The 13593-nt window shown below is 36.4% G+C and overlaps 1 protein-coding gene across 11 annotated transcripts in view; it reads right to left on the reverse strand.

The window, feature by feature from the left end:
- The window catches only part of PARP11 (poly(ADP-ribose) polymerase family member 11), a 64260-nt gene that overhangs the window by 9497 nt on the left and 41170 nt on the right, over positions 1–13593 (reverse strand). For 7 of the 11 annotated variants that reach the window (XM_054445475.2, XM_054445478.2, XM_054445480.2 and 4 more), the window contains 5 exons: positions 11208–11336; positions 10231–10351; positions 7510–7585; positions 3733–3805; positions 3521–3651 (listed from right to left, as the gene is read on the reverse strand). In XM_054445475.2, coding sequence (XP_054301450.1) covers positions 3521–3651; positions 3733–3805; positions 7510–7585; positions 10231–10351; positions 11208–11336 — 530 coding nt within the window. Of the gene's footprint in view, positions 1–3520; positions 3652–3732; positions 3806–7509; positions 7586–10230; positions 10352–11207; positions 11337–13430; positions 13566–13593 lie in introns of those variants that run through there. The other 4 variants (XM_063672337.1, XM_054445483.2, XM_054445481.2 and 1 more) reach the window with 3 other exon arrangements.

Here is a 13593-nt window from a genome sequence, read left to right on the forward strand (position 1 = left end):
ATCTGTAAACATAACTGGACCACCCTTCTCTATCTCCTTTCTGACATATGTTCTCAGAATTTCATCTCACCACACTTCTTCAGGAGCTGGAATCCATCAGCTGCCCTTCCACTCTTTCTCTGAGAGTCTTTTAAATTCTCCTTCTCCATAGGTCCTTTCCAATTACAATGTTCAGTTCTCTCCCATGATTAAATTTTAAAAACATAACAATAATCCCACATTAGCTGTCTTCTCACATCTCTCATCCTCCTCACTGCAAGCTTCTTGAAAAAGTTGTCAACATTTGCTGTATACACAATATGATGTCTACCAACATTGCTTTCATCTAAGTTACCAATGGCCTTCTTAGTGAAAAATGCAAAGGAACTTTTCAAATGTATCCTACTTGACATCTTTTCAGTATGTAATCGTACAGATGGCACCTACTTGTGTAAACCACATTCTCCCTCCAGCTTCCGTGATTACATCTTCTATTGGTTTTCTCCCACTTTCTGTGGTTGTCAGTTTCCTCCTTGGGTTTTCTCTTCATCTGTTCATCCCTTCCAGAATTTGACCCCTGGCCCTCTTCTTTTCTTAATGTACATACGCTCCCTGGTCATCTTCTTCATTCCTATAGTTTCTATTACCCTACATTTTCTAACAACTCCAAAACCTTTGTCTCTAGTCTACACCACTCTTCTGAACGCCTGACCCATATGTCAACTGCCGTATATCAGCTAACACTCCCTTTCCATCATCCCTAAAGATGTTCCTACTGATAATCCCTTAGTCAAGTAAAACAAGCCAAAAACTTGGGAGTTATCTTTCTCATCTCCCTTATTCACTCCATCACGTACAATAAGTGAGGCACCAAGCCCTACCATTCTATAACCTTAATACCTCAAAACTCCTTCTTTGCTCCAACACAGCAGATACCACTTTGGGGCAGGCAACCCAACGTGTCTCAGTTTAATTACCAAAACAATTTCCTAAATTGGTCTCTCTGCTATGAACTGTGATTTAAATTACTGAGATTTTGTGTTGGACACTTCTTTTGTTGTGGAAGGCTTCTTCTTTGTTGTGTCATGCATTGTAGGATGTTTAGCATCCTGGCTTCTATCCAGTAGATGCCAGTAGCACCCCCACCCTGCCACATTAACAATCAACAATGACTCTAGTCATTACCAAATGTCCCCCCAGCAGGTGAAATCACTCCCAGTTGAGAACCACTGCTTTAAATCCCTTCTCCACCGCACAGCCTAATTATTTTTCTAAAATGCAAATCAGATCCATCACTCTCTTGCTTAAAGTTCTACAATGGCATTCTACTGTCCCAGGAAAAAATCCAAACCTCTTAGTTTAGCTTATAAGGCCCCACGTGGTCTAGCCCCCGCTAACTCTCTGACTTCCACTCTGGTTCAATCCAACTCAACTAAGGCTACTAAAGACGATCACACAACCACCCCAGTGGTGCTACTACAAACTCCTGCATGCTCTGCCTCTTGATACCATTCTAGCCTCCTCTCTCATCATTCTACCCAATTTCTGTTCAATCTGAAGCTGCTTCAATGTTCTGTGCTCCCTCTTATATCCAGACTTTGGCTCTTACTGCCCCTGATGCCTGAGATGCCCTTCTCCTATCCAACTGGTGTCTGGGGCTCTCTAATGCTACCCACTCCACTCCACATCCCCTACTTTTGTTGGCAAAGGTGGATGGATCCCCTCACTTTGTGCTCCCATGATGCCCTGTGCTGACCCCTACATTTCTGTGTTACAATGGTCTGGCTCTCCAAGCTATGGTTCTCTGTACCATTATATCCCAAGTGCCCAGAACAGTGCTTGTCATAAAGTAGGTACTAAGACATTTTTGTTAGAAGAAGTGGGGGAAGTAAGAGAGGCCCAGGCAATGTGAAAACTATTGCTGGATGGACTCATGTGGGCCTGACTACCTACATGGTGAGTCATAGGTTATGTGACAGTGAGACAGACAAAGTTATTTTAGTTCTTCAGGATGATGTCAAAATGACATGCTGCCCTTATAATGAGACTCAGTATTTTGTACTGTCATGGCAGGTGGCAGGTTCACTTACCATCACAGATTTCTATGTCATTATGTAATTTATGTCATTACATAAAACCATGAAGGGCACCACCAGAGTAAAACTGTTTCCAGTGAAATTCTTAGTATAAAATGTTCTAGGGAATCACTGGTACATTTTTACCACTATGATTTAATTGGGGACTCAAGTTATGGGGGAGACCAATTTGATCTCCACTTCAGAGGGCTGATGAAGAATAATGAATTAAATTTTCATCAGACTATTTTAGAAAAACTTACTTTATTCACTGAGAGAATAAAGTCGAAGGAGGCAGAGGCTTCTGTCTTCCTCTATAAAAGAATCATCTAAACAAGAACTAAATTAAACTGTCTAAACTCAGTTAAACTCAGTTATTGTCAGAAATAAAAGTTGGTTTGGCCAGTAGACCCAAGACTATAAAGAACACAAGCTGAATGCCTCTTATTACCATAAACTATTATGAGAATAAAACCTGAAATGTACACAGGCCATATTAACTAGTCAGAACCATCAAAGAATTCCATGTATCATTACCAAACAAAAGTCAGCCTAATTCTCAGGTATATAGAAATGAAATGAGTTATGGTCTGGGATTTGCTTAAAAATACTTTAGCAACAACAATAATAACAAAAAAGGAGATAGTTTATGTGTGGTAAATCTTGATAGATGTTGAATCAGGATGACGGATACATGAGGTTCATTATATTAGACTCTACTTTTGTGTTTATTTGCAATTTCTCTGAATAAAAAGTTAAAAGTCAGCTTATATATTTAAAAATATTAGACAGCAAATCTCATCTACAAATGTTAATTGAAAATATTTCAGAGAACCGCTTATTTTAATTTTTTACATGTCATAAAAAATACGGCAGAACAGGCTAATTTGGCTAATACCTTTAATAGCTTTAAGTTTTTTGTAATGGACTTTACTTTTGGTTAAGTGAACACTGAGTCACCCAACTTAATGGGCCATTTCCCACTTAAATCCAGGAAGGAACTGAGATTTTAAATCTACAAAATAAACTTTAGGCTAAGCAGGAAATTTGAAGTTATGTTTTAAAGTGTTCTTTAAAATAAAACAGACAGAAGACTATTGGCAAGATAGTATGATTTAAAAACAAAACAGTGTCTGCAGAGACTTCTAATAAAAGGCTTAGCCAAGGAAGTCATATCAACAAAGCTAAACAGCTCTGACACTCCTCTGTAATGCTGATTTCAGCCAAGATGCATAGCTCTAAACCTTGAAAGGAAGGAGCTTCTCACATTGCAATGCTACAAGCAAAGTTTACAGAGCAACTCTTTCACTCCCTGAGAATGCTGAAGAGCCCTGAGACCACGTCAAAATATGGCAAGAGAAAAACAGCATGTCTACACCACTGAAAATTAATACAATTCAGTATTTATGTTTTAACCATAAAAGACATAGTGGTAAGGAGAAGTTTCAGATTAGAAATCATCTCACCTGCAAAAGAACTCCCACAAATCTAGGTTTTGAATTCTCTGAATTCTTTTAATTCGGTTGCGATCCATCGTCTTCCCAAAGAGATTAGCAACTTCATTATATTCGTGTGTTTGATTGTGCAGAGGAATCAGCTGGAAGAATAAATTTGCATAGATGTACTGCAGTCCTTTCTGGTGTCTTTCGTGGGTATATTCAGTCAATTCTGCTCTTACCTGATATGGTACTTGAGTATTCACATTTTCCCAGTGCGGCGGCATAGGGATGGCCTCGTTGTCACAGATGTAACTTCAAACAGCCAAAGACAAAACAAAATATCAGAAGCTGATTATATGACTGTCAAGAACTTAGCCTTTCTTCAAAGCTTAATTTTCATTTTCAGGGTATTGTGACAAATGCAATTAAATATAGCCTTTGGTTTCTTTATTTAAAAATTACTGAATGTCTATGTGTGCTACTTTTTAGGTGTTGAATAGTGAACTTTTGACGGAAAATATCCAACCCTCTATATCATAAAAATGTCAAAAACAGTTGCTTAGTTCTGTCTTGTTTTTTTGGAATTCCCAAAATTTCTTTAAAATGTAAAGAAGATTTTAGGCAAAGAAATTAAAAATAAAATCAAGCTCCTGATGAAAACAAAAGGCTGAAACTCGTATTCATATTGTCTATTGAATAAAACCAAAACTCCTCAACCATTCATTCGATATTCTCCAAGATCTAACTCAAACCTAAACCTTTCTCTGTTAATTGCCCACTATTCTCTCCAACAGTCCATTAACTTTAAGGGTTACTAGCACAGTCAGTCAGTAAATCTTAAAAACTATCAAACATGTTCAAGCCACCAGATGTGAATACAGAAAAACACAGTGATGTTGAGGGATTTAACAGCAAAAGGCTGAACATGACACACCAATCGCCTCCAGTGATTGGAGGTTACTAAATAAATTAATAAATTTCAAACTGATCTTTAGTTTACTTTTTTCAAACTTATTTTAATGAAAAAAATCAAATATGTGATTTAAAAATTAATATGTATAAAGAAATATACAGTGAGAAGTTTTCCTCCCACTCCAGTCTCCGGTATGTCCAAGTCTCACTTTTTGCCCCATCTCCTGGTAATTATTATTTTAGTCTCTTGGGTATTCTTCCAGAGCTTCTTTAGGTTAATACAAGCCAAGCTTTTTGCTCACACAGATGGTAGCATAAAGCATACATTTATTGCATCTGTTTTTTTGTTTTTTACTTCATAGATTCTTAGAGATCTTTCTGTAACAGTGCATAGAGAGTATCATTACTCCTAGTGCTTACAACAGAGCCTGGTACATAGTATACACTCAATAAGTACTGGACGAATGAATGAATGAATGAATGAATGCATTCTACTTTACAGACGCACAGAATTCCACTGTATGGATATAACCTAATAATATTTAGCTTGTCTCCAACTTTTTGCTACTGTATTAAGAATGCTGGCTGGGCGCGGTGGCTCATGACTGTAATCTCAACACTTTGGGAGGCCGAGGCAGATGGATTGCCTGAGCTTAGGAGTTCAAGACCAGCCTGGGCAACACAGTGAAACCCCGTCTCTACTAAAATACAAAAAAGTAGCCAGGCATAGCAGCGTGCGGCTGTAATCTCAGCTACTCGGGAGGCTGAGACAGGAGAATCACTTGAACCCGGGAGGTGGAGGCTGCAGTGAGCTGAGATGGCACCACTGCACTACAGCCTGGGCAACAGAGTGAGACTCTGTCTCCAAAAAAAAAAAAAAATGCTGCAGGAACACATTTGTTCATCTGTCATGTTACATGTCCACTTGTCTATCTGTAAAATAACATATTTGCAATAGAATTTCTGAGTCATAGAATATATTTTTTCATGATTTTAACAGACACTAACCAAATGGTGTCTTTGAACATACCTACTGACATTCTCACCGGAAATACAGAAATCGCCTATTTTCCCACAACCACTCCAAAAAGGTGTGTGATCAAACTTTTGAATTTTAGTCAATCTGATAGTAAAAATTAGTCTGGTATTAATTTGTTTTTCTCCTATTATGAGTGAGGTTGTATGAACTGTTCAAATTGTTTGCCCATGTTGATCTTCTATTTAGAGAGTCCTAAAAGTACTTCATATAATATGGAGAATATCCCTTCAACTACAACAATGAATAAAAATATTTTCCCAATTTTCTGTGAGAAAAAAAAAATGCCTAAAACATACTTGGCCTAAAGTATCTTTTAGCTATGACCAAAACATTTTTTTAGTTTTTATGTAGTCAACAGCCTTAAAGAACTCCTTGCCAATAGGAAGCATGTATTACTTACCTTGCATGTGATAAATGCTCAATGTATTCCCACAGTAAATAAATATTTCTATATCAGCACCTACTGACCTTCAACACCCTATTGTATCTTACCTAAACAGTCCTCTCCTTTTATTATTATCTTGCTTATTGTCCTCCATTCTGCTTAGTTCTCTCCTTGTGCTGTCTTTGTTCTACGGTTTGCACAGTCTGTGACAGAACAAAGTGTTTGATCCCATCACAGTGCTTCTTGCCTCCACCAAAGCACAGCAGATACAATGTACAATGACAACAACAGCTTCCATTATTATGTCTCATTTTTCATTTTTCTCCCAGATTAAATACTTTCTGAAGATAAGTGATTCTTTTATTATATTATTTGTACTAAAGAATGTGGATATGATGTAGCTAGTAAGGAAATACCATTCTCTATAGTCCACAGAAGTACTAGAGCATTCATTTTATAAGTACTTGGAATAACTTTTATATCGTGATGCTAAAATAAAACCAAAATAAATGCTAAAATAAAACCAGAAGTCTTGAGAAACAAACTGACAGAAACTTAAAATGTTTCTTTCTTTAATCTTTTCAAAAATCTCCTTGGAAGGAGCAAATAGGCATTCCCTGCAATTAACATGCTACCTTTTTTTTTTCCAGTTTCATTTTAAATTATTTGAACAAAAAAGAATTTCAATACTTGCTTGAAGAGTCATTTTAGAAAATAGGAGACATGCTTTAAGATTTTTTCCTTCAAGTCCATTCACATGAATAATAAATATTTATTGTCTTCTGACATTTATACCTCCTTTTTCAGACTTCTTATGGCCAGAGCAAGCAAAAAAGAAAATTTGTAACCAAGTTCCAGAGAACAGAAAGCAATACTGTTGTCCACTGTTCTGCCATCTTCCTTAGGGCTCCCTTAGTCTCTATAAATTTGAAATTACTTCTAGGAGTTGACCAGTGGAGATCAATGTAGGTGGAAACAAAGTGAACAACTACCTAGTTCTTACGGCCCCAATAATTGTATGGCTCTGAGAGAGTATTTCCAAGTTAACAATTTAAACTTACCTCAGTGAGTTATTTTATGAGTTTACAGCAGAGACCATAAGGCATTTTGTAACTGCAAACTGTTCTAAAGAATTAAAAAATGTAAATACACAAGAAGGAAGAGGATAACATGAAAGGAAGCACTTAGAGTAAATAATAATGTTGCTATTTTGTCAACAAATGAGAGATTTGATATTTTTTTTTATTAATAAATTAATTTTTTTGAGATGGAGTCTCACTCTGTCGCCCAGGTTGGAGTGGCGCAGTGGCGCCATCTCGGCTCACCTCAAGCTCCGCCTCATGGGGTCACACCATTCTCCTGACTCAGCCTCCCGAGTAGCTGGGATCACAGGCACCTGCCACCACATCCGGCTAATTTTTTTGTATTTTTAGTAGAGACGGGGTTTCACTGTGTGTTAGCCAAGATGGTCTCAATCTCCTGACTCGTGATCTGCCTGCCTTGGACTCCCAAAGTGCTGGGATTACAGGCGTGAGCCACCGTGCCTGGCCCAAGATTTGATATTTAAAAGATCAATATTATTAAATGACCTACCAAAATATTTCCAGTCTATTTGTTTTTCTGTCCAATACTAAGAAAAAAAAAACCCCACTCTTTCCACCCCTACTTTCTTTACCATACCTGAAAGCACTGATAGAAAAGGGGGCTCTTTTTATTAAGCGCTGCTTTCCAGTGGTGAGATTCATTTGCTTCATTTCTGTATACAAAGACAAGATATTAGATAAGTCATAAAAACACACTGTACTATAAAGTGTCATGAAGATTAATAGCCACGCTACGCGATGATCAGGAATCACGGAGCTTTGGGAGTAGCTGGCAAGCACAGTATATTATGGGTACTTTACCATACAGCTATGTGTCATGTTGTGAAGGTGCTATTCAAGGAAGCACAGCTTCATTGCTTGATGGAAGCTCACACATAAAGATGCTAATTTCATCCACTGCTCAGTATGCACGGTCTATTCCCCTTCTGTATCACACTTAGGTTAAACAGACACTAAACTAGGAGAGTTCTAAACTTAGGAAAGCTAAGAGTACTAGAAAGAGAGAAATTACAGTATTAAATGTGGTTGGTTTATTAAGAAGAAAAATGTACTTTCATCTCTCCAAAAATTTTGGAAATGATTATAAAACTTGTACAACTCACAGAATTTCAAAAATTTCTACATTTCCTGATTTCTCTGTAATAAAAAATAGAAAACCTGGCTAGACCCAGTACAAACTTACATAAAAAGATTCTAGTGATAAGAGACTAAGTACTTAAAGGTATCATTTTCTGCTTTCATCCATGCCTCAGTCATACCAATATTTACCGGGTCCATTTCTTCATTCCTCAAAGTTAAGTAGTGATTCTTAGTGTAAGATTCTAGCCAGTTTATCTCATCTAATTGACATCATTCCATTTCAAAATGATTAGGTTTACCCACCCAGGCCAAGGCTACTATAAAGTGTGTTCTGTCCTTTCTGTGTTCTCCTAGACTCTACACATACTGGATTTACCACTGTTCAGGGAAAAAGCAAGATCATCTCAGCATGTGGAGCAAGACCTGTGATGCCATCTTCTTGGACCAACTCATTTTGAGTTTACTTTTCACCATTTTTATAGAGAAAACCTGAGTTGGCTAGTGGCAGAATGGTTGGAGCTGATAACTGCAAAGAGTACATGTGAAATGCTAATATCCACGCCTCTGAAACAGGATCATTACATAGAGAGTTGGAGAACTCGAGTTATTAGTGTATGTAAGTCCTATTCCTTAATAATGATATTTTTAATAAACTCTGTTTTCTGAGAGCAAGTTTCCAAAAAGTATAGTCTACTAAAAAATATTCTTTCAGAAACAAGTGAATTGCTGAATTATCTACCAAATGCTTTGATACAGTTCATCCTCTACATGAGGTCTGGTGTCTGTGCATATCATTCGGTTTCAGTTCTTCCTCAAAAATACTTGTACACATGACTAAAAATGCCCACCAGACACCTTCTGCCTAGACTGCAACAGAGGGACAAATGTCAGGGCCTCTTAAATCCTGCTTATTTGCCTTATGGCATTACAAAATTATGGCTTGTCATGTGTAAGGATCTAATGGTTTTTAACTCTTGATAATTAAAAAAAAAAAAAGCAAGAAAAACAACTTTGGTGTGATAATAATTATTGCATATTTGCTTCCATCAATCCCTTACTGGACAAATCCCCTTCACTGTTTCTGAGCCTTGGTTCATCCAAGGGGATTTCCTAACGTTTCACCACCCTACCCAGCCACAATACACTACTAACACTGTCATAAAGACACTACTCACAGCAATTGAGAAACAACAGCTAAAGGACTAAGCTGTGTAGCAAACAAAATATACTTTTATTAAGAAACCCTCCCATTCAGGTCTTGTTTGCCTCTAAGCAATAAATAGCTGAAACTAACAGCTTGAAACTTGAGGAGCTCCGTTCATCAGGTTTTTCATGGGATACCCCAAAACATGCCCATATATCACAGATGAAATCCAAAGTGGGGCTGATTTCCAGATTATCTGGCTAATCTGTGGAAGAGCCAAATCAATCAGAAAATGACAGAAGGCAATGTCCATTAAAGAAATCGTTTTCTGACAAAGACATCAAGAGAAAGGTCATTCAGCTAAAAGTTGTTTTTCAAACTACTGCCAGCTACCTATGGCTTTCTCACTTAACATCTGTTTGATCCTTAAAGTAAAAAAGTTCTGGCCAGGCAAGGTGGCTCACGCCTGTAATCCCAGCACTTTGGGAGGTAGAGGCGGGTGGATCAGGAGGTCAGGAGTTCAAGACCAGCCTGGCCAACATGATGAAACGCTGTCTCTACTAAAAATACAAAAAAATTAGCCAGGTGTGGGGGCGGGTGCCTGCAATCCCAGCTACTCGGGAGGCTGAGGCAGAGAATTGCTTGAATCCGGGTGGTGGAGGCTGCAGTGAGCTGAGATCATGCCACTGCACACCAGCCTGGGCGACAGAGCGAGACGTCTCAAAAAAAAAAAAAAAAGTAAAAATGTTCTTATCTATTTCAAAAGACTGATGGGATGAATAAAACAACTGATACAGTGTTTTGTGTTCCTTAGAAGACAAATATTAAATGCACTTAATATATAAGACAATCTTCACATACATTAATATATACAAACATATAAACACACCTTTTATAAAAGGCAATGTTGCTCAAGATTTTAAAACTTGAATTTTTATAGAGGTATTTTTGTATATAACAAAAAAGATATACTTCACTGTTTGCAAATATATCAACTAATCCTGACCTTCAGAGCTGTAGATTTTATCATATCAATATACTAAAAACACACAACTATTAGGGAAAAAAACATACCTGCAAAGTCTATCTTGTAGCTGAATTTGGAAGTAGTAAAAGAAATGGAGCCACAAGGGTTTGTTTTGAAGCTTTTTTCGATATCTTCACTGCTAACTGAACACTGACTGTTGGTATCCGGCTTTAAGACAAACCAGAAAGTTTCATTTACCAGCTGTTCACATTAATGACTTGGCCACAGAGGTGGCACTGCGGTCACGGAGACACGGAATGGAGGGACAAGGGAAACTTACTAATCACCTGTTCTAGTTCCCAACACACAGGGAGAATCACAACTAAGCCAGCATACTGAAAATGGTTTAAGGATCTCCAGTGAAGAAACAACTGGTTACAGTCCCCTTCAATAACTAGATATATATAGAAATATAGTTATTTTTCCAGATAATTACAAGTTTTACAGATTATTCCAATAATTATACTTTCTAAGTGGCTCAAATTAAATCTTCTTTATATAGTTTAGTAGAGCAAAAAAAAGACTACAGGTTTTGAGTGCGGATTCAAATCTCAGTTTAACTAGCTGTGGGACCCTTGACAAATTATGTCAACTTTTTTGAGTTTCACTTTCCTTGACTGTAAGAATGTTAACATCTGCTTCCAAGTTACTGTGAGGATAAGGGAGAAAATCAATGTACAACACTGAACATAATACCTGGCATACAGAAGTGTTTAATATGGATTTGTTCTTCCCTTTCTCTTTGTCCACCAAACCAAACTTGGAGTTGCTCAGATGTACTGACACCATGCAACTCTCAGTCACATTCGCCCTCTATTGTTTCTTCTAAATAAATGAGTGTGAAAACTTGGGGAAAAGAAAAGGGAAAGGACTAGAAGAATTTCTAACTCTTCTTTTAGTTAAACAATTTTACTTCCTTAAGGTTTGACTTCAAGTTCTATATTTATACTCATTTTACATACATCAGCAAGGTGATGCTAAGTGAATCGAAAACACTTCTGCTAAATTAAAGGAAAGGAGGTACCTGAAACATGTGCCACTTCCCACATTCTGCCAAGTAAAACCAGCCCCACTGGGTATCTGATGTGTCCATGTCATCCACTTCATTGTTTGTGGTTTTAGAAAATAATTCTTCTGCTTTGTGAAACATCTCCTGAAAAGCCAGAAGGAGGTGGAGAAAGAAATAATTCTATTAATAACAAGTATACTTTTTACAGATCATTTTACTTCTTTACAAAGAGTGGTATTCAAGTGTCTTTCCTCCCATGACACTTTAAAAACAGCTTTCTATCTTTCATATTGGCTCTGAAGATAAACATTTAAAGTGTTGGACATCATTGCTTAACAATTTAGGCAAGTAATAATAATCTTAGGTAGAATATGCCGGTGTCTAGTCAACCATTTAAGTAAGCTATATCAACATCAATAAGCACTTCAGGTTTCAGCATAGCCCCAAGCATTTTCAATTTTATCTTATGCTCATGTATTTGGTCAAAAGGACCCATGCTATCACACTGGTTAAGATAAAATGCATCTAATTTTTATTTTAAACAGTCATTTCATTTAATGGCATGGAAAGATTTTTATATGGTGTTGAGTGTAAAAGATTACAAAAAAATAGAAATAGTATAATCCAATTTTAATAAAAATATACTTACTCCTGTGAATGTGTGTGTCTGTATCTGTATAAGTGTATGTAAATGTTTACACACATATATAGAAAAAAGTCTGGATGTATACATAACAATCTACCACCAGTTTTTCTAAGTGTCAGGATAAAATAACAATAATAGTAACCTTTATATGACCTACTATGTGCCAGCTACTGTTCTAAGTACTACACAGATGATAACTCATTTAGGTCTCACAACAACCTAGAGACAGGTACTATCAGTACCCCAAATTTATAAATGAGGAAACTAAGGCATAGAGAGGTCATACAATGAGGAAGTCAAGATTCAACCCCAACATCCTGGTTTCAGGGTCTATGCATTTAGCCACCGTCATATACTGTCTTATACTTCATTATCAATGATTTCACAATTTTAGCTATACCAATTAACTCACATATGCATTATCTTTGAAAAGTTTTAAACATTCTTGGTTGGGTATTGTAATGAAGAAATCTCTAGAAAGGAGACAAAGAGGCTGGTCAAAGAAAATTAAACTCAATCTGGAATTTGGCTTCCTGTCCTCATTCTTTGAGGGTTTTTAAATTATTAAGTTTATACAACTACTACATAAAAAATATTCTTCTTGCAAAAAATCAGAACATTCAAAATAAATCTAAAGACTTTTTTAACCATCACTTCCATTCCTGGTACCTTCTCACCTTTCTTCTCCAGGGTTAGCCAATGCTATAATTTCACTGCATATCTTTCAGATCTCTCTCTCTCTCTCACTCTGTATTTGTGTGTGTATAATTATACACATATAAAAACATATAGAGTTATTGATGATTTGTTAAAAATTTGATTTCCTGTATCATTGATTTTTTTTAACAAAGAATATGTACTACTGGGTAATTTAGAAAATATTTGCCTTTTAATTTCATCATTTAAAATGTCCATCCTATTTTTAGAAGCTGTAGTAACCTGGAATAAGTTTCTATTACCTTGTCTAGGCCATAGTTGGCTCTTCACAAAATGAAAAATGATAGACTCCTTCCTCATTGGGTTGTTGTTATAAATGAATGAGACAATGTTATAAATGAATAAGACAAGCACAGTGCCTGACCTCAATGAAGGGGGTTTGTTATTTTTTATATATGTTTGGAAACTCAAGCAATGCTTTATGATTATTTCCCATTTTTTTCTTCATGTTTTAAATTTGGTTGGCTTCTAAGAAATGAAAAATAGAACACCCTAGGATCAAAGCCTTCTGGTTTAGGACCCACTATTTACCTTATATATTTTAACCACATAATAAAGACAATGATTTAAAGTTTAAGATCAAACTGTCCAGTAAACTATTCACAATTCCTACCGCTTTTTTTTAATTAATGTTCATTTCATTGGGCCATTTAACTGTGAGAAAGAGAGAAGGAAAGAAAGTGTGACCTAAATTTAGTTTTTCTTCTGAAAATAACCAGAAAAATTTGGAAGAATGAGATTGGAGCTAATAGTTAAGAAAAATATTTGCCTTATAAGTTCTATCTTTTCTCTATTAGAAAAGAGAATAGAGAATAGGAAAGTTCCCTTTATACAGCATACATATAACATGTGTGCTCTGCTATAAAACACCTTACCTAAGACTTCGCTTTAGGCCAGGTTATAAATGCAAGTGTTTCAGCAACATCCTTTCAGAGCTTTCTGTTATAAACAGCTTTGGGTGGGACAGGTACCATTGTATTGAACATTCCTAAAGCACTTCAAATCTTATAAAACTCCTTATCAAATTACACTATTTTT

This window comes from Pongo pygmaeus, chromosome 10 (genome assembly GCF_028885625.2).
Source record: "Pongo pygmaeus isolate AG05252 chromosome 10, NHGRI_mPonPyg2-v2.0_pri, whole genome shotgun sequence".
NCBI lineage: Eukaryota > Metazoa > Chordata > Mammalia > Primates > Hominidae > Pongo > Pongo pygmaeus.